The 21,193-nt window shown below is 54.7% G+C and overlaps 1 protein-coding gene across 1 annotated transcript in view; it reads right to left on the bottom strand.

The window, feature by feature from the left end:
- Nucleotides 1-1,214: 1,214 nt before the first annotated feature.
- Nucleotides 1,215-21,193, bottom strand: part of RSPO4 (R-spondin 4) — a 30,238-nt gene continuing 10,259 nt past the window's right edge. The window contains exons 2-5 of the mRNA XM_081292365.1: nt 7,392-7,580; nt 6,681-6,821; nt 4,070-4,255; nt 1,215-1,347 (exon numbers count right to left, since the gene is read on the bottom strand). Of these exons, the coding sequence (XP_081148491.1) occupies nt 1,241-1,347; nt 4,070-4,255; nt 6,681-6,821; nt 7,392-7,580 (623 nt within the window). The 3' untranslated portion in view covers nt 1,215-1,240. The remainder of the gene's footprint in view (nt 1,348-4,069; nt 4,256-6,680; nt 6,822-7,391; nt 7,581-21,193) is intronic.

Below are 21,193 nucleotides of genomic sequence, written 5' to 3' on the forward strand. Positions count from 1 at the left end.
TTTCACCAGTAGAGGCTTCGCCCCAACCTGCAGCCTCTTCCTTCCCCACCCTGGGCCCTTGGGGCTCAGACTCTTTCTCTGCCCCCCTCTGCTCCCAGCTGCTGGACCCTGTGGCCAGTGCTAACCAGGAGGCCTGTCTGGGGGTTCTGGGGAGCAGGGCCTGCTGAGACAGACTGACAGGCAGTGAGAGCTTGGTCTAACCTGGAGCCTCCCCCAGCACACCTCCCCCCTGGGCTGTGGGGAGTCGCTGTGAGACACAAAGGCTCGGGGGTATCCGGGGGTATCCGGGGGTATCCTATGAATGTGGGTAGGTGGGGTCTCCTTGGCTTCTGACCCATCAATTTCCCTCCTTTCTTCCCTGAGAGATCCTCCAAGTTTCCTCTCAGCTCTAGATGTGCCGAGCAGGGCCACCGCCAAGAGCCAGCAGAACATGTGGTCCCCTTGGGACTTCCCCGGGCCTCCATAGTACAGCCGGCAGGAGGTGGGGGTGGGGACAAGTCCCACTCTGCTCCCATGGCTCTTCTGGGAAGAACTGCTCATTCCCCCAGCAGTGCCTCCCCAGCTGATCCAGTGCCGGGTCCCTGGAGGCCCTGGGAGTGCCTCAGCTGGCAGGGATGGGCCCCTGAGGAAGGCCCTGGGCTGAGCTGGTGAGCTGCAGCAGGGGCCCCAGGGGCTCCCCCAAGGCCAGCTGGGGAAGGTGTCCAGGCTGGGCCTCAGGAGGCCCTGCACCTCCTCCTATGGGAGCTGGTGGCTGAGGGGTGTGGAAATGGCCTCTCGGGATTGGCCAGGGGACAGAGGGGTCACACCCTGGGTTCTGGGGGCTCCCTGGTGTAGAAGCTCACGTGTGAGGACTCAGGTGGCCTGCCGGCTGTTCCCTTGTAAACTGCCTTTCTGCCAAGGTGGGGTCAGGACGGGGTCAGGGAAAGATCTAGAGAAACCTTGAAGACCTTCTTAAAACTTCTATGAGATGCAGAGAGCGCCCAGGGGAGGGCAGAGCGTGGAGCTCTCTCTAAAAACCTGTGTGGGGGGGGAGGGGGAGGAGATGTTGATGGTGGAGAACAGGGAAAAAGGAGAAAAGGGAAAGAAAGAGACAGAGGAGGAAGCGGGGAGGGGAGGAGGAGGGAGGGAAGAGGAAAGGATGGAAGAAAACAAGGGGAAAAGCCAGGTCGCCCCAGGGAAAGGAGGCGGTGGCCGAGCGGCGGCAGGGAGGGGCCTGCGGAGCGTGGGCGCCGGTCACTGGTCACTGCGCCCCGGGCTGGCGTGACCTCCCGTCGGGCCTGTGCTCCAGCTTCCGGTCCTTGCGCGGCCGCCCGTCCTTCCGGCCCTTCTTCTGGCGGGGGCTTCGTTCTGCAAGAGAAGCGCGGGCCTGTCTGTCCGTCTGATAGACCTGATGGACGGGGCGCCCTGCCCAGGCCCCGGGGTGGGACACTCGGGCTCCGGCCTGCAGGGGGCGCTGTCCCCGCAGCGCAGCGGCTGGGGGCGGGGGAGGGCTGATCTGCGGGGAGTGCCTGCGCTAGCGTCACGGACGTCCCCAGTTAGGCCTCAGGGTGGCATCTCGGTGGCCTCTGGGTGCCCCCTTGACCCTCGCACGCGTGTCCACCTACTGTGGACGGGCTGTGTGCTGGAGACAGCACCCATAACCATGTCCCCAGTCACCCCCAACAAGGGGCAGCTTCCTGGTTGACCCCCTGAGTCCCACCCCCTGGATGTCTAATGTGAACATCCTACTGTATGGGGCGGGGGGGGGGGGTGGCCGAGGCACAGCTAGGAGGCCAGTGGCACACCCTGAACCGGAGTTTCTGGAGTCCAGTCCTGTGCTTTTCCTTCTAGGTGGCACACTAGGGCAGAGGGGACAAACTGAATGACCATCGACCAGATGTGGGAGACACGGACATAGTCTGAGCACCCCCTCTTTAAGAGCATAAGGGTTTGGGCGTCTCTGCTTCCTCTCCTCCTGGCCAGCCCAGTGCCAGCTGATGAACTTGATGACCTTGACCTTGGAAGGAAGCCCCCTTCCAAGGGCAAACAACAGACAGGATGAGGGGAGGGCAGGGTATTCCTTTGGTGTCAACTGTGTGCCCATCTTCTCCCAAGTCAGGGCCAAAGCTCCAGCTCCAACTCACCTCTCCGCAGGGCAGTGTCAGGGTCCCGCGCTTAGACTGGGCTGCCCCTTTCTGGGGCTCCCACACCCACTGTGAGTGCTCAGGGCCTCTGAAGCCGGGCTCCCACTCTCTGCTGCAGGCTGTTAGGGCTGGGGTGAGCACAGCATCTGGGGACAGGCGTGGTGGGTCCCCTTGCTGGTTTGGAGGTGGGGGAGCTGGGTGGTTGGTTTGGGTCCTCATCCTGACAGCTGCCCCTATCCCACTCGTTCATGCACCCACCCGCCCATCCCCCCACCCTCCCCACCCAGCCAGCCAACAAAAGTTAACTGGACACCTACAGGCCCCGTTTGAGGCACGAGAGAGATGTCTGTGCACGAGGTGGGCAAAGACTTGCTGTCCTTGGAAACTGTGGTCTGGTGAGGACACAGGCTGCCACGGAACCAGCAAGGCTGCTTCAGAAAGGTGTTTATGCCCTGGTGTGAGGGATGGGAAATGACACCTGGGAGGGGGACCTAGAAGAGTTCTCTGCAGAGGAGGCATCCGAGCAAAGACCCAGATGGTTCAGGGAGCCACCACGGGTCATGAGAATCCAGGGAGCTGGATTTACCAGGTGCAGACCCCAGCATGTGGCCAGTGCGGTATGCCTGTCCCCGCTGCTGCTGCTGCTGCTGCTGTGGTCATCCAGGGACGAGCTCTCTGCTTGCAGCCCCAACAATCCATCAGCTGTCAGCTCTCAGATCCGTGTGAGGTTTAGCCACAGTCATAAGGGCTGTACAGAACTGTCGTCTGTCTGTCTGTAAGGCTGCTTCCCTGGATCTGGGGTATCCTCGTTTCTTTGGTCCTGTCTCCATCTCACAGTTGCCACAAGTCTTTCAGAAACCAGGGGTGTCCTAGGGTTTGGATCCTGGTTCCACCCTGTCCCGGCAGTGTGCCCTGAGTGGCCTGCATCGGGTCTCTCACCCTTAACCATGATGTTAAATTCCTCTTTGCACGCACTGATCTGTGTTGGAATTCCAGGTCTATCTTTACCTGACAGTGAGGCCCTTCATCAAGTGACTCAACCTCTCTAGCTAGGTCTCCATCTCCTCATCTGTAAAAGGGGCATATTTATAATACCTACCTCATAGCATCATTATGTAGATTAAATGAGTCAACAACTGTAGAAAAAATTAGTGCAGTGGCCTGGTACGTAGTATAAGCACAGTTAACATTGCCAATTCCATATTATTGGTGTCCACTGTCACATATGCCCTCCACCCCTGCACCCCCTCTTCTGTTTAAATCCGTGGTTCCTAATGCCTGCCCCCAGTATTTGGAAATCTGTGCAGGGTGTTGGCTGCCTCAATGAAGGGGGTCCCACGGCATTCAGTGGACAAGGATGGGGGTGCTACATGGGCAGTGGTCCCCTATTTCCGCTCCACCCTCATGTTGCTCAGAGCTGAGCTGCTTCATGTGAATGCCGAGCATCTGTGACACTTTCTCTCGTGGAATATTCTAGGACTGTCTGCGTGGCATCAGACAGTATGATTTTCCTCATCACTGGTCCCCATTTGGGAAGCCACAACTCTGATGGCCAAGTGCACCCTCCAGAGACACTGACCACAGCCGTACCCACACTCTGATTCTACTCCCTGAGTGTCCTCTCCTGTGTGGGGCCAAAGTACTTCCATCATGGAATTTCTTTTCTTTCCCTTTTATACTCCAGTTAGGGAACTACGCGGATATTTCAAAAGTGACCTGTGTCAGTGGGTCACATTATCCATGAATTTCATTTCAGATCAGTAAACAGCAGGTTCCAAAGTCCGCGTGATTGAAAGGGGAGTGGTCAGTGGGGAAGGGCTGAGTCATCTTAAGGAAGGCGTGGCTGCTGGAGGACTTCACCTGGCTTTGCAGGTACCATCTGGGGACAGTGTCTCAAGGCCATTAGACATCACCCTGCACTCACCCACAGGCAGCCCTGCACTCACCTCCTGGGCAGGGCCTCTGGAGGGGACATTTCCTTGACTCAGACAGCAGCTGGCAGGTGGCCGTCTCCTCCTGCCCGGCCCGGCCAGCCTCTCGCACTCGGGTCTCCAGGCCCCAGGCGGAGCCACAGGTCTTCCCATTGTGCGTGCAGGGGCTCCAGCTGCCCCAGGGGCCTAGTTCACACTCCTCTGCGGGGCGAAGGGAGAGACAGACAGATGAGGCCTCTGAAACCGAGTGCCCTCCAGTCCCAAGGTAGGGTCTAGGGTTCTGAGGACACCATCTCCATCTGCATTGGCTCAGTCTGTCGCTAGGAATGGAGGGACACATTCAAAAATATTCTAATATTCTTAAGAGCCTGGGATGAAGCATGTGGAGGCTTGCGGAGCCTGCTCTGGGCCCAAAGCCAGAGAGAGAACCTTGTGGTTTTGAAGGAGGCACCCCAGGGGAGGTGACATGCTCCTCCAGCGAGGGAGGGGAAGTCGGTCTGCAAAGCCCTGCCCCCCCCCTTCCGTGCTGGAAGCAGGGTGGCTAGAGTGGGGGTGAAGGTCCAGAGGGGCGGGCAGAGATGGGGCTGGAGGCTGGCTGGGAAGCCTTCCAAAAAAGACACGGGCTTTGCACCTGATCACCTACCTTCCATCAACCATAATGTAGAAGCTACCCAAAGCTGCTGTGAGGGAAAGTCAGGTCACGGACATGCACTTCTTAATAGAGGTAATTTATTTACACATGCACATGTGCATGTGCATACACACGCTCACAGTTCTTTTCACATTTGACTTGGAGGAGACACAGAACACAGGAGGTAGTTGTGAGTACCCCCATTTTGCAGACGAGGACACTGAGGCCTGGAGTAGTAAAGGGCTTTGGTTGGGGCTCTCGCACAGCAGGTTTGAGATGCAGCGGGGCCCAGAAAGCAGGTTTCCAGAACCTAGGATGTTGGTCCTGACACCAGATACATTCTGTGACAAGTCCAGAGTGCCCATGTGCCACTCCATGTGGGCAGAGGGCAGCTGAAGATAAGGCACACCCAGTTCGCCTCCTGGAAACTGTCACCAAATACATCAGGCCAGGAGGGCCACATGCTCAGTGCACCAGGGAGGCACAGCCAGCAGAGGGGACGCGGGTCGCAGCCTGGGGGACCAGGAAGGCTTCCTGGAGGGGCTCCTGAACTGAGTCATTAAGTGGCACGTTGTGGGGTCGTCCAGGCACAGGGAGGGCAGGAGATGCTCCAGGTAGAGGGATAATCCCAGCGAGGTCCCCAGGGTGATTCCACCTGGGAGACTCTCCTAGAAGCTGGAGCCCGAACAGAGAGGAGTCGAGTGAGGGAAGGGGAGAGGCTCCAGAAGGGGCCAGACTGCCCAGGCTAGGGCGTGGATGTTCTGCCCAAGGTCAATGGGAGCCACAGAAGGGCCCTGAGCAGGAGAGAAACCTGAACAGACTATCGTCTTGAAACAGTCACCCTGGCAGGACAGGGAGCCAAGGGAGGGAGACGGCAGAGGGTGGAGATGCGGGAGGTGGAGGTGGAGTGGGGGTCAAGGGTGACAGGTGGGCGGGTTTGGGGGCTTTCTGCTGCTTCAGATTTTCCTCTGAAGTTCTGCCACCAACATATCATGCACTTATTCTCCTGTCTCCCCGCTGAGAGACCCGCCCATGAGAGCAGAGGCTGCTTTGCTGACTCAGGTCCTATCACTTAGGAAAGAGCCTGGCCAGGGCAGGTGCACTAGCGATTCCTAGGTTGAGGGGAGGGTGACGCCTGGGTCATGGGCGTGACCACCCAGGACTCTTGGAGCTGCTTACTAATAGAAGGAACCCAGGGGAAGCACAAGCTGGCGACAGGGAATGAGGAGGAGCCTCCAGAGGGGCGGGGAATAGGGAGGAGCCTCCAGAGGGGCGGGCAAGGGGAAGAGTCTCCAGGGGGCGGGCAATGGGGAGGAGCCTCCAGAGGGGCGGGGAATAGGGAGGAGCCTCCAGAGGGGCGGGGAATAGGGAGGAGCCTCCAGAGGGGCGGGCAAGGGGAAGAGTCTCCTGAGAGGTGGGGAAGGGGAAGGAGCCCTCAGAGGCAGGTGGGCTGTGGGGCTGCTGCTCAGGGGGACAGGGAGTCGGGAGCCCTCTGCGGCTGGAAGGACCATGACCTTGTGCCCGGGGACGTGCGGGCAAAGATGCCTGGTTCCGGTCAGAATGCCAAGGCACAGCCCGGGGTAAGGGCGGACCACTGCGGGGTTTGATAAGCTGCTGTCAGTGAGTAAACGGAGCAGCGATAATAATGACACTAGCATGCACCGGGCTTGTTAAGCCCCAAGTCGCAGCAATACATTTAACTCATTTAATTCTTCAGCCCTCTCCGTGGGGTAGGTTCTGGATTCTACTGTGATTTTCTTTTTAACCTTTGGAGAAATCAAGGGACAGGGAGCATAGTGACTTGCTTGAGCTCACTAATGGGCAGGTTTTAAAGCGGGCGTTTGATGGAGATCTGTTTTATTCCCAAACTCTAGCTCTCCCCAGATCACCCGCCTCAGTGGTGCTGGGCTCCCATGGCCACGTGGCCTTCTGCCATGTTAGCTTCCTGGTCTCTGGACTCCTCTCCCCACGCCCGGCTCCAGGGGCCCCACTCACCCTGGCACTCGCGCGTGTTCTGGTGGGTCAAGGTGCCTGGTGGGCAGCTGGGCAGGCACTTCCCCTTGTACAGGTAGAACCGCCGCTTGCACCGGATGCAGAAGTCCTGGCTGAAGCAGCTCTCACAGGTGGCCCCACATTCTGTAACAGAGTCAGGGACAACCCCTGTGAGGACCCCTGTGGGCGGGGGACCTTGTGAGTCTGCCTGAGCAGCCCCGGGTTAGGTGACACTGGCTCAGGACTCAGTGTCGCCTCTGAACTTCAGACTTGGCAAAGTCAACCTGGACTGCGTGTGAGGAGCTTTCCCTTTCTCATCTGAGCTGAGGCTCAAGGGACTAGCGACTAGCTTGAAGTCACACAGCAAATCTAGGCTGGGAGTGAGGACCCCCAGGCTCTATTTTCACCAAGGGTTGGAGAGAGGGATGATTTGTCCCAGGTCACAGCAAAAACAGAGTTAAGAGGTAGGACTCCTTTCCCAATTTGAGTTAATCCCAGAGAAGGTGAGTAATTGCCTAAGGCCACACAGCAAACTAGAGCAGGAGTTACAGGGGATTGGCTTGCGTAGGGCCTCAGAGACTGTCTGGAACCAAGCAGGGCTCCAAGTTTGGCCTCAGGCAGATTCCAGCTCCCCTCTGGATGTGCTGGGGACAGGGTGGGACAGCACTGCCCAGAAGCCCGCCTCCAGCCCAGGACGAGAGAGGATCCACATACTTTTGCACCTGTTGACCTCCTGGCCGCGGATGCCGAAGAAGCCCACGGGACAGTCGTGCACGCACTTGCCATACTGGCGGATTCCTTCCCGGCGGATGAACAGGAAGAGCCTCTGCTGGCAGGTGGAGCAGCCATTCTCCTCCGAGCAGATGACACAGCCTGTGCAGTTACCCCCCAGGCCAGTGCCCACTGCCAGCCAGACCAGGGAGGAAGGAGAAGGAGAGGGAGAGAGATGGTCAAGCCACGTGTGAGCAGCTCAGACGGTCTCCTTGGGGTATTAACTGGGCGCATGGTACCCTAAAAAAAGACTACATTTCCCAGCTTCCCAGATGTGGCCATGGAGTGTAAGGTAAAGCACTGTGCATCTAGAAAGCCGCCTTAAAGAATGAGGGGGGTGCCCTTTTGACATCCCCTCATCTTGTCTATTGGGTGGAATGTTGTAGGAGACCAACCTTACACATGACTGAGTCACACTCCTTGGCTGGGTGCTGAGGCGCTCAGTCACAGAAATGTGGCAGGGCTTTCCCCACCCTTCTTGGGTCCGAGGGTCGGTGTCTAGAGCATGGGTGTGTCCTGCTACAGCCCCATGGGTGAAGCTACGCTCACCTGTTCCTTTGTAATATAACCCCTTGCCCTGTTTAGAATAGAATCTTCCATGGAAGTGCCTTGTGTGTGTCCCTTTCCTTTACTGTGCCCTTGGGTGTGGCCTACCCAGGTGTCAGTCAACCTGCTGACAGTGGACATCATGAAGATAGACTCAGCCCTCTGAAACCTGACCCCTTGCCTCATTTGAATAGCTTCTCCTCAATAAAAGGGGTCAACGGTGCTCTCGCTCTCTCTCTTCCTGCGGACCCTTAAGGTCAGAGGAAAAAGGTATTTGTGTCTCTCGTGTAGTTATTTTGTGCAGCCCAGTTAGCCCAGTTTAACCGGAGTGACCCCTGAGCCTTTTAGTTGCGAGAACAGAAACCCCGCAGAATGTGAACATGATGGTTGGAGCACGAGCAGTCATTTTGGATCATAAGGTGAAATCCATGCCCTGAAGATGATGGAGAAGCAAGATCAAAAGAGCCTGGACCCCTGAGGAAGGCAGAACTCCTGTACCAGCATGACTGTGGGGCATCTGCAAGGAGGTGCTGGCCTCTTCTGCTCCAGCTGGACCTAAGCCTTTCAGATCTGTCTCCTTTCCACACCTTTTTGAGCACAGAAAAGTGGCCAGGAGAAAAGGGCAGAGATGAGAGCAGAGATAGCAGCAGCAGAGGCCGCCTGACTTTCAGGGAAGGCACAAAGGGGCTCTTGGTGGCAAGGGCACCTTAGAGGAGCCAGGCTTGCATGGCTTCTGCTGCTGCCTCACACAGGCTGGTGGCTGGCAGGTGCCCTGCAGAAAGAGGCAGCGGTGTAAGCCCCTGGGGGTAGGAGATGGGGGGAAAGTGAAGGACAGGTGGCTTCCTACAGGAAGCAACCGAGGGAACATTAAACAGCTTCACGTTCACCCCCCACCAAGGCCACACTGTTTAATGAGCTGATCATACACCACAGCTCCCTGGTGCCACCCAGCAGGGGACATTCTTAGCTCTTGCACTCTCAGCCCCTCTCCCGTCCCTCCCAGTGCCCCATCTTCCCTGTGGAGGCATCCCCCTGGGTGCCTGTCCCTGGAGCAGGAACCAAGGAGGCCCGGCCCTTCCTCAAGTCAGCAGAGGGTGGTTCCTGGTGTGGCCAGGACACACAGGGACGGGGTCCATGCTGGGGGCAGAGCAGGCTCTCAGCCCATACCTGTCTGGGACCTCTGTCTCCCCTCTCTGTCCCTGGGATGAGCATGGCCTTTCCCAAACCTGATCTTCAGCCCCCCCGAATTCATGAGCCCCCCAACTGATGCTGCTGATTACCTCATTTCTGTTGCTTGCAACTGAGAAGCCTGACTAAGGCAGACAGACACATACAGTAACTAATATGCACCTTCATTCTCTTGCTCTAGAAAGGAAAACTCTAACAGGAGGGTAAAGTGGTTTTTTTTGTTTTGTTTTGTTTTGTTTAATCTCCCAAACTGTAGGCCTGCAGGGCCCTGAGAACAAAGAGAAAGTGTGACGTTTTTGAAAGAGGGATTCCCAGGACCCGAGAGAACCACATCCACAGATTTTAACAGAGCCCAGTCTTCCCACTCACTTGGCAACACATTTTAAATTCTGTGATACCAAAGACAGCTCAGGACAAGGGGAACTCCTGCTTCTGATAGGCATGGAAACTTTGGGGAAAAATCTAGCAGTGTCTAGTAACTAGAAGACGTGCCTCTTCAAATACAGCAATTCTACATCTGCTATAACCCTTAGCACATCGCTAGCTCCTACCTGCAGAGCACAGAGTTCCTACCTGCAGAGCACAGAGTTCTTCCCTGGAGCACTGATTCCGCCCGCAGGTCTTTAGAGGGGCCTGGGAATATGCATTGCTGTCAGAATCCCAGGTGATCTTATCCGCTGGTCCAGGGATCAATCACACTTTGAGAATCACTAGGCTGGAGAAACTCTTTTATATGTGCACAAAGATACATGTACAGAGATGTTTACTGCAGAATGGTTTAATAGCAAACAATTGTGAAAGATGAACTCTCCAGCAAAAGAATAAATTCTTGGTGGTGTAGTCACATACCACAATCCAAACGCCACATACACAACCCAGTCATGATAAATGACTGAGGTAGAGTTACAGTTATCATTGTGGCTCCAACTCAAAGACATGCTGAAAGGAAAAGCAACTTGCACCATGAATCACGCAGTAAGGACCATTTCTATCAAATTCAAATGGCTGCAGAACCACACTTTGTAATATTTGTGATACAGAAATGTGCGTGGAGAATAAAAACCACATAAGGGATGAACACACACTGAATTCAGGATGGTGGCACCTCTGGGGCCAGGCATCGGGTAAGGGATGGGAAAGATGACTAGGGATTTCGTTTTATCTGTAATATTTCATTTCTTAAAATCAGACGCAACAGTGAATTTTCATTAATTTTTTTTATTCTTCACTGTAGGTATGAAACAGTTCACAATAAAAATCCTCTTAAAGGAAAAGCATTTAGCCCCTCAGGCGCCCTTGAGCTGGGGAGGACCACTTTCTTTCTCTCGTTTCTTCCCCAGATCCCCAAGCCAAACTCTGCCCCATCCTCAAGCTGAGATTTGGGGCAAGGGAAGGGGGCCAATTCTGGAGAGTGGGCACTGCACTAGGTGTCCCCTGTGTTCCTTCTCCCTGTCCGTCTAAGGAACGGAACTCTGATTTCTAGCGGGGTTCACGCAATTCAAGAAAGACTCCATTTCCCAGGCTCCTTTGCAGCTACACGTGGTCACATGCCTTAACTCTGGCCAATGGGAGGCGAGTGGGCGTGTCGGGGCAACCCCAGGAAACATTTGCGCTCTTTGCTCCTTGCTTCTTCTGCCGGTCCCGCTGCAGGGTCGGTAGCCAGAGACGCGGCAGATTTGGAGGTACTAGGGCCTTACAGAACTTTGTCTGAAACTGTCCCTTCCGCCCCTCCTTTGTGCTGAAGAGAAGCTCTCCCTCAGGTTTCAGTTAACTGGCCGAGGGGGTCAAAGGTCCCCACAAGAGGACACACCCACCTCGGGATGACCGAGGCCCGGCCCAGGACATAGCCTTTCTGTTCGCGGTACCTCTTTTTTCTCTTACAAAGCGTTTTGCGCCCTGAGTCCCCAACGTTAGAGATTTGGGGTGAAAACAAGCCCCTCTATCTTCTCCAGGGCTTTGAATAAGACCCTATTTCTTCCACCAACTCCTAGCTCCCGGATTTTTGGTCGCTACAAGAATAGCGAGCAGCAGAGACATTTGATTGCCACAACATCACGGTGCAATTCCACCAGCCCGGGACTGCTGCTGCAGAGATTCTTTCATGGGACTGGGAGGAAAGCATGGTCATCCTGTTTGGGTTACTGGGTCTTTGTGACATAGAATGATTGATGGCAGGTCAGAGTGATATCAGTGGGGACCAGGGTGCCCTCCTCGGTGCCTCAGCAGTGTGTATGCCCCCTGGAGCCAAGATGCTCCAGGGCACTGACAACGGGCAAGGGTTCCCGTGATTGACTTGAGGTGATCTCTGTCACCCCGCAGAACAGGAGTTCAAATTAACGTTCAGTTGTAGAAAAACAAGGTGGTGTTTCCTGCAGACTGAGTTCGTGGACCGAGATGCCATGACATGGGTGTGTTGGCCATTTTTGCAGCTGAGAAAATCAGGCTCAGGGAGGTAAAATGCCACCCTGGGTCACGCAGAATCAATTGGGGCAGGGTCCCAGATCAGTCTGCCCCACGGAGCTCTCCTGGAGCATTTCGGGCAGAGCCTGGGGCAGCAGGGGTGAGCCACCCAGGGCCTCTGACCCCAGACTCACAACCCGATGGGAAGGACACAGAAGTGATAGCAAAGAGGCTGAGCTAAGGGCCCCGAGATCAGGACAAGGCAAAACTGTTACATTGCTTAAGAGGTTAAGTATCACTCAGCCTGATCCCTGCAATTTCACTGGGGACCCAGTTGAAAGGGGTGCAGCCTTCCCCAAGGAAGCCCCAGTTAGGCGACAGCACTATTTATGGAATGATGACTCAACGTGCTGAAGGCAAGAGACCAATTAAGATTTTCTTTGACCTCGGAGGGTATCAGTTTGCGCCTGCGTGTGTGTGCGCGCGGGAGGGATGGATCTTAACATTTTGAAGGGAGGTGGCTGTCTCCTGCTGCATCCTTGGCCTGGCAGTTGGTAGGGTGCCCTCTAGTGCCACCAAGTTGTAATGGCATCTCTGACAACTGAATTCAACAACCAGAATCCTCCCGGGCTCCAAAAGATGGCCTTACTCGGGCCTTTTATCCCATCTCTGTAACTCATTAGAAAACCCCAATGATATCTGCCCAGGGTCAGGGTGTAGCTGTCATTACTTTATTTTGATAAGTGATGACAACTAGAATTCGTACAGTACTGCTCTAGAAAGATCCAAACTCAGTGGTTCTTCAGTTTGATCATGCATCAGAATCCTAGGGAGGTTTACAAAGTATCTGGTCTGGGTCTTGGAATGTGCATTTTAACAAGCCCCAAATAAATGTAATAGGTATCTGAGAGATGTCTTCTCTGATCAGTCTCCTTGCCTTGAGAACTGGTGCTAGCAACCATGCTTGTATTTTATGACCTTGTCCTTGACTGATGGCTCATCCAGGCTGGTCCATTAGTTCATTCTCTTGAGATTGATTCGAGGATGATAAGGCAATCATCTGGACTGGCCTTTTGACCTAAGGACAGTCCCATGTGGGAGGGACAGCCTGTACACATTTTCCCCAAGGTAAGGCGGCCAAAAGACACCAGCAGGCCCCAGCACCAAGTGAGCAGGCCACTCACTTGGCTAACAGAGGCTCATCCTCCATGCTCCCTGACTTTGAGGTTCATGTGGGACCATCTCCACTCTGGCACACTGTACCTGGGAAAATGAGGCATCAGGTCCCCTTGGCCTCAGTGGCATAGATTCAGATACAGGCATGTGTCCCAACCAGAGCTGGTCTTGGAATTTGCTTAAGTCAGTAGGTATATATGTTTGCGCGTGTGTGTGTTTCTCTTCTACCCTGTGGATCTAGAGGATGTAGATCAGAGGTGGTAGGTGGCCCCACACTAAGGAAGAGCCCCCCAAGAACGAGGCCACACACACAGCAGCAGCAGAGCGGAAATGAAGACAGATTCCAGAAGGAGCCATCTGCACGTGGATCTAACGCAGGCAACCCAGACCTGCTTGTCTTTCCTCAAGCCGCTTTTCTGTCACTTGCAACCAAATGATTTCTGACTAATACAGAAGCAGAGAGAGACAGAGAACAAACAAATCAGATGCAGAAAGAGAAGCAACAACCAGAAACCTCCCGGGCTCCAAAAGACAGACACAGCTTCTGAACACCTTCCAGTCCCTCCCAAGGCTTGGCCTGCCCCGTGGCTCTGCAGAAAGTCACTTTTCCACTTGAACTAATTCTGTTCTGTCAACTTACAATCAAATGCACGGAGCTCACTAGATAGGAAACAGATCATCGCGGAGCAGCTCTGCTTCTACAGGATAGAGGGGTCTGGAGCTCACCCACCTAACCTAGTGTCCCAAGGAACCTGGGGGTTCCTTGAAAACCACTGGATCCTTCTCTACCTCAGGGGAATCCTGACCTCATCATTGCTCTCTTGCCCACTCAGATGTGTGCTTCTAGATAAAAACCTTTAAGCTCTAATTGCAACCTTCTGAGTTTTCTTGGGGCCTCATGAGTAGACGGCACCTTATGTAACTTAGCAACTGTCTGCCATATCCAAGCCCATCTTCTCCAAGTCCAGATGCCAATTGGCCCGCTATGTATGGCCCTGCATGGCTCCAGCAGCTGGAGAGGCTTGAATGACATCTGAGTCACTCGTCTTTCCCCAAGCACCCAGGGGGATGAGCTGAGACTTGGATGTCCATTTTAGAGAATGATGATCATGCGGACTTGACAGTTTCCACAGCAATGTCAGCTCTGCACCTCTGACTGCATGGGTTACCCGCCGGGTTGAGTGATCATTCATTCATTCAACAAGTAGTTCTGGACCTCTATCGTGTGTCAGGTCCAGGGTTAGAGGCTCCCTGGCTTTTGGGGCACTGCTACTCTACTGTGCCTCAGTTTTTCAAGCTGTAAAATGGGGATAATAGGGCTGGGTTGTGGCTCAGCAGCAGAGTGCTCACCTAGCACGTGAGAGGCCCTGGGTTTGATCCTCAGCACCACATAAAAATAAGTAAAATAAAGGTAAAGGTCTTCTGTCCAACTAAAAGTTAAAAATTTTAAAAAATGGGGATAATAATGCTTACCTTGCAGGATTGTCATGATTAAAGGAGAAGTACACGGAAAACTCTTGGAGCCTAGCACATGGCAGGCACCCAACACATTGGAGCGTTGATATTATGTTGAAGGGCAATGTGTTTCCTGCCTGCAAGGGTCTCAAAAATCCAAAACAGGTGTCACGGTGCAGGTGCCCAGGTGGAAATTCTGGCTTTAGCACTCATCAAGTGACCTTGGACAAGTCCCTTTATCTCTGAAGGTCTCAGTTTCCCCATGTGAAAAACTGTGACAGCAACAGTTGCCAATGACTCAGAAAGTGTCCTGCACATAGTAGGTGCTCCTCTAACACCCACACTCCCTTCCTGCTCCCGCACTGTTATGACACACAGTGGGACCGGGAACCACCCTCTGTCCCCTCCCTCCTTTCACAGAGGCCAGAGACAGTGGTGAAGCTGGAAGGTGAATAGCAGGGACCAAGGACATGAAGGGGGAAGAGTCCCTGGCAGAGACACTGCAGGCAGTGTTGGTCTTGGGTGAGAGACAGGTTTATTCTTTTTGTTTGGTTTTGGTCCTGGGGACTAGACCCAGGAGCGCCTAACCACTGAGCCACATCCCCAGCCCTTTTTATTTTTTATTTAGAGACAGCCTCTCACCAGGTTGTTCACAGCCTCGCTAAATTGCTGAGGCTGGCTTTGAACCTGGGATCCTCCTCCCTCAGCCTCCGAAGCCATTGGGATTACAGGCGTGCGCCACTGTGCCCAGCTAGGTTTATTCTTTCTGTTGGGAACAAGGAAAGATTGTTGCTCTTAAGACAAATCCCCAGCCTCCCATCAGCCACATCCTGAAAACGAGCCTCAGCACCTTGTTTTCCAGGAATCGGTGCCTCAACATTTGCAAGTGACCTCTGTGTTCTTTTCCTTTTGGGTGGATCTAAAGTCACCTCTGCCACATCCACTTCCACCCTGCAGCTCTTCCCTTGAGGGGTTGCAAAGGCTGGGGGGAGGGCACCCGGGACCCTGTGAATGACCTGTTACCCCAGACAGCTCCCCGCTGCCGCCCGGCAAGCCTGTGACGGGCATATCCTCGCTGCCCAGGCCAAGGCCTCCAGCCCCACTTTTTAGGACTAATTTGGACAGATTGCCAATATTTATAAAATCAAGAGATTTCAAATAAAAAGTTGGAATTCGGATTTCTCTGGAAAAAGCCAGAACATCTGCCAACGCTGGGCCTGCATCCTCGCAGGGCAGGATTGGCTGCAGTTACGTAACTGGAGGGTGCTCGCTCCAGCTAGCCGCAGCCCTCCCACTGCCTCTTGTGCTCCTGAGGGCAAGGGTCACTGCTGATTGTTCTCCTGCCTGAGCTGCCTCCTGCGCCCTGTTCACCCCTAGGAGCTCATGCCCTCTTCACCCCTAGGAGCTCATTCTGCCCAGCGGGGACTCTTGTTTTTTTCTTTTTCTTAAGACACAGGCCTTGCTACATGGCTTAAAACTCCTGAGCTCTCGCAGTCCTCCTGCCTTGGCCTCCGAGTAGCTGGGACTACAGGTGAGCCACTGTGCCGGGCCGTAGGAGTCCTCAGCCTTGGGCATGCACCAGATTCACCCAGAGCTTGTGGAAAGCACCGCGCTGGGCCTCCCTGCAGACCTGCTGCTCTGGCCTCCCTGGGCCGAGCCTGGGAGTCTGCATTGCTAATGGGTTCCCAGAGGATGGGGATGCTGTTGGTCCCAGAACCACACTTTGGAAACCCCGAGTGTGGAGCAGGGTTAAAGGTCAGACAGTTTGGGTTCCAATCCCAGCTCTGTCCCTTAGCCCTTGCCCATGTGACCTGGTACTCCTGGGTGAACCTCTCTGGGCCAGAGGTTTCCCACCTGTCACCCTGCTGGCAGGCTTCCAAGGCATGTCGTGAGGAGCCGGGCGGGGTCTGACCGTTTGAGAGGGTCTCAATGACATCACTGTTACTACGGCGACCTTCACCACCTGCCCTGCCTCCACGGGCATCTGAGATTCTGGAATGCCTTTGACAATCAGGGCTTTTTCTTTGACGCCAACATTTTCGGGGGTAGAGTTTCTTCATAATTGGGGTGTGCCCAGGGAAGCCGTCTTGCATGAGAACATCATTAGTTATGGTGGACTAAGGACGTCCTACAGCTGTCCTGAAGGGCTCCCTGGGGCTGAGAGGGTGAGCGGGCAGAAGGAGCACTGCCCCTCGCCCCAGGGAGTGAGCCTCCAAGGACCCAGGCCCTGCCTGCCCCGTCCTGCTCTGTCCTTGGGAAGGATTCCGAGCCACACAAGAGGGCCCCACACAGACAGCGCCGGGCAGCACACCCCAGCTCCCTCCTGGCAGTGGGGACGCATGTCACTGATGACCAAGGGAAATAAACAACATCTGGAGGCCCGCCGAGACAGCCACATCTGGGAGGCAGTCGCCACCCCTGGGGGCTGGCTCAGAGGGCCCCGGCACATTCCCGCCATGGGGGCAGATTGCGCCATGCCCAGCCAGGGGTGGGTCCTGGAGATGAGTCCCCCAGGAGACTAGGCCTCTAGCCCACGGGCCTCTTCCCAGGGCTGGACTGGTGGTCCTTGAAGGGCACATGTTCAGCAGACAGTGATGGGGTGACCTCCAGCCTTGCTGCCTCCAGCCAGTGCCTCCTGGGTGCCCCCTTAATCCCCATGCCGAGCCACAGGCCTTGCGAGCCCAGCTGTCCCCGGGCTGGGCTGAGGCCACTGCCTCCCACAGGATCCACGTGATTTTAACATTTTAACGGAGGCAGGAAGGCTGCCCAGGAAGGACAGGCTGCTGACCTTTCTCCCGAACTCTTTCCTCCCCCCAAGAGGTCAAGGGTGCATTCCACCAGGAGGAGAAGCCTGGGGGGCAAAGCCAGCCAGGTACTGAGGGATGGAACCCAGGGGCACTCGAGCCACATCCCAGCCCCATTTTGTATTTTATTTAGAGACAGGGGTCCCACTGAGTTGCTTAAGGTCTCACTGAGTTGCTGAGGCTGGCTTTGAATGTGATCCTCCTGCCTCAGCCTCCTGAGCCACTGGGATTGCAGGCGTGTGCCACCGCGCCTGGCACCTCAGGTGATTCTGACGTGATGTTAATCTGAGGGTCACCGTTGGCCAGGAGAGCAACAGAAGTAGGTTTGAACCCTGACTCTACCATGCCCTCTCCATCACTGGTCCATTGAAAGCCAGTGTCTAAGACAGACTCTCGCTGGACTGTCCACCATCCCACCTCTCTAAGCCCAGGTGGAACAGCAAGAGCATCCTGTGTACCTGGGGGTGTACGGGCATAAACTTGTGAGATCCTCAAAAATTATTCTAGGGGTCATCGGGCTTCCCACACTGCCATGTGCACACAGTAAGCTCAGGAGTCCAGGGTTTAAAGGTGGGTTTGATGCAGAGGACCAAAGGCAGGGCCTGCCAGTCCCCCTTGCTCCCAAGCCCCAGGGAAGCGGGTGGCGTGGCTCCCGGGCCTCGCTGTGGGACACTATTGTGACTCCCCACTTCACAGCTGGGAAAGCAAAGGCTCAAAGACCGAAAGTGGATGTGGTCGAGCTAGACTGGACCCTCACTGAGCGGACCCCGACTCTACCAGGTCACCGCACCTGGTCCTTGTGTCCTTTGATGGGCCACATGACCACTGAGCCACATCCCCAGCCCTTTTTATTTATTTGTTTATTTTGAGACAGGGCCTCACTAAGTTGCTTAGGGCCTCAAACTTGCATCCTCCTGCCTCAGCCTCCCGAGCTGCTGGGATTACAGGCGAGCGCCATTGTGCCCAGCTAAGGTCTGCGTTTTTAAGCTTATCTCTCAGCCATCCAGCAAATATTCCTTGAATACCTACTATGTATCAGGCTCTGTTTTAGACTCCAGGAACATAAGGGCGGAAAGAGACATGAGGTAATACTAGACTGGAAAGATGAACCTCCCCAGGACTTCTGCCTTTCTCGCCACTGACCCTCCAGCACCTTGTACAGGGCCTGCCAGCGTTTGTTGAATGAATGAACGAATGGTACTGACCTTGCTGCTGCAGAACTTGTGTCTTGAAACAAAGCCCCGAGTCCTCCCTTCCTCCCAACCTATGCGGTAAAGGAAGCCGCCTCATGAATCCCAAACTGGGGCCAGTACCCCCTCCTGGACTATGGGGCAGGGGGCCAACCTCTCCTCCTGCTCCTTGTCCCTGCCCCCTGGCCGCCCCAGCCGTGGCAGCTCTGGCCTAGAGCACCTCAGGGCTGTCCAGGGGCGGGGGCAGGCCCTCCCCAGGCGGGCTCATCGTGTGACAGCCGGGAAGGTGACACCTGTGGACCTGCCCCGTGCCTTCAAGGATGAGGGGCCTTAGCAGAGATGCAGAAGGCTACCCCTGGGCCGTTTCCTGTCCCAGTCAAGGGACCCTGAAGGGGGCAGCTGGGGTTGACCCAAGCTGCAGGTTCCCAGCCCAGATGGGCCAGGGCAGGGGGCACGGAGACGGCACCCGAACACGTGGGCCTGGCCCCTGGTTGTTCTCTGGTGACGGGGCCTGGGTTGGGAGGCCACAGGAGTACCTGGGAGGTAGTGACAGCCGTCTCTGTTCCCAACACACAGGGTGCCGTGGCCCGGACGAGTGTCCCCCAGAGGTCCCTGTGCTGAAGGCTCTGTCCCTCCTGGGAGGAGGGGCCTGGGAGGGCGGTAGGGGGGCGGGGGGAATTCCCTTAAAGGGGGACATGGGACCCTGTCCTCTCTTTCTCCCTCTTTTGCTTCCCACCATTGCCACCCAGCACCCAAAGCAATGGGCCCACCCACTTTGGAGTGGAACTTCCAGAATTTTGAGCGAAATAAAACATTTCTCTTTCAAGTTAATTACCTCCCGCATTTCATTCTAGTGGCAAAAGCTGCCCAGCACCAGGGAGGAAGGAGCCTGGGAGGAGGAGGGGATGGAGTGATAGCGAGGCCCAGCTCCCCACAGGCAGGGCGGTGGAGTCAGGAGCCAAGCTACTGCTGGGAAGAAGAGAGAGCTTCGGATCAGACCTATATTTTAAAATTTTAGCACCGGATTGGGCTACTTGATGCCTCAAAGTTACCAAAAAGCTCTGAGGTCTGGCCAAAGTGATTAAAGATTGGGTTTTAGAAATAAGAATTGGAGAAGACAAAAAGCACATGCAGTGTTTATAACTTCCTGATCATTAAGCCAGTTACCCACAAAACAAGTCAAGGGTAACTGTCCTTAATATACAAAGAGCTCCTATAAATCAATAAGAAAAAGAGGGTGGGAATGGACAAAGATATTACCAGTATTTCAAAGAAGAAAGATAAATCAGCCAGTAACCACATGAGAAGCTGCTCCACATCACTAGTTTTCCAAACTGAAGATGAAAACAAGAATGAAATATTATTATGGCCCACAAGATAGGCAGGATCCAAAAGGTCTCCCATTTGGACAAGGGAGTTTGGGCAGTATCTGTTTACCAGAACACACAGGGTAGTAATGGCACTTTATAGATGGTGCCCTGAAGCTCAGAGAGGGGCAGGAACGTGTTCAGAGCCACACAGTGAGGGCAGGGACTCAGGTCTCTGAATGGGTGTGTTTGGCTTCTCTCTCTCTCTCTCTCTAGCTATTCCTTCCTGCCTGGGACTATACCCAGCTTGGCCTCTCCCCTGACTGGGGAGACCAGGTCTGCCCTTCCCATTGCTGCTCTTTGCTCTGGGGTTGAGGATGGCTGGGGTCTCTCCTTCTGCCACTCTGTCCCCCAGAGAGAGTAAGGCAGTGAGGCAGAGGGAGAAAGGGGAATCCAAGGTCTGGGACCAGATAAACCTGCTCTCCATCCCAGCCCCACACCTGACACACTGGGACAGTCACCTAACCTCAGCTTGCTCATAGGGAAACTGAGACAATCGCCCACCCTGGAAGACTGTTCTTTCCACAAATACTTATGGGGGGCTCACAACAGTCATCCCTCCTATCCATGGGTCTCATGTCAAAAATACTTGGGAAAAAAAAGTCTAGCTGGGTGAGGTGGCATATGCTTGTAATCCCACTGACTAGGGAGGCTGAGGCAGGAGGATCACAATTTCAAGACTAGCCTCAGTAACTTAGTGAGGTCCTGTAGAAAAACAAAACAAAACAAAACAAACAAACAAAAAAACAGACCTAGAGCTGTGGTTTGGTGGTGGGCTGCCCCTGGGTTCAAACCCCTGTACCACAAACAACAACAAAAACAAAAACAAATCAAAAGTCGGGACTGAATATGCACAGACTTTCTCATTGTCACCCCCGCCCGCCCCCGCCACCCCCAAATAACAGAACAGCCATTTTCACGTCATTTGCCTCGCAGTAGGTACCAAAACTAATCTGGAGGTGGCCTCAAGTGGAGGGGAGGATGTGCAGGGTTTTACAGATCCGATGCCACCTGTGAAAGGGACTGAGCATCTGGGGATTGTGTACCCATGGGGTGCTGGAACCCGTCCCTGGGGACATTGGGGGTGATCACTGTGTGCCAGGCTCCGCTCTAGGCACCGGGGGGACACCAGTGAACATGACAGCCCTAACCCTCAGGAAGTTTCCATCCCAGCAGGGACAGGGTTATTGCAGACAGTGCAAACAAAGTGACAGGAGGCCTGGGCCACCAGAAGTGCCTCTCTGAGATGTGCTCAGGGTGGAGGGGCCAGTTAACCCCAAGGGTGGGGCTTCAGTTAACCCCATTCTCATGAATGAACAACTGATGCTCAGAGAGGTCAAGGGGGTGGCTCCAGCATTATGGAGCCAATATTAAATTATGTAGAGACATTAACGACCAAGGGCAAGTCGTGGCAGCTGCAGTACAACAGGTTTTAGATGCCAGGCCAGAAACATGCTACAATTGTGAATTCACCTGTATGCATTGTGAACTATCTGTTGGTGCAGCGACTTGTGGTAGTGTTGGGGTATTTTTGCTGATGGTGTCATCGGTGGTACAATTTTTCCAAAAGGAGCCATCAATTGGCTTGGTGCATCCTCCTCCCTTCTGCTTGTGATGGT

Source organism: Spermophilus citellus, assembly GCF_964194105.1.
Source record: "Spermophilus citellus genome assembly, chromosome: 4".
NCBI lineage: Eukaryota > Metazoa > Chordata > Mammalia > Rodentia > Sciuridae > Spermophilus > Spermophilus citellus.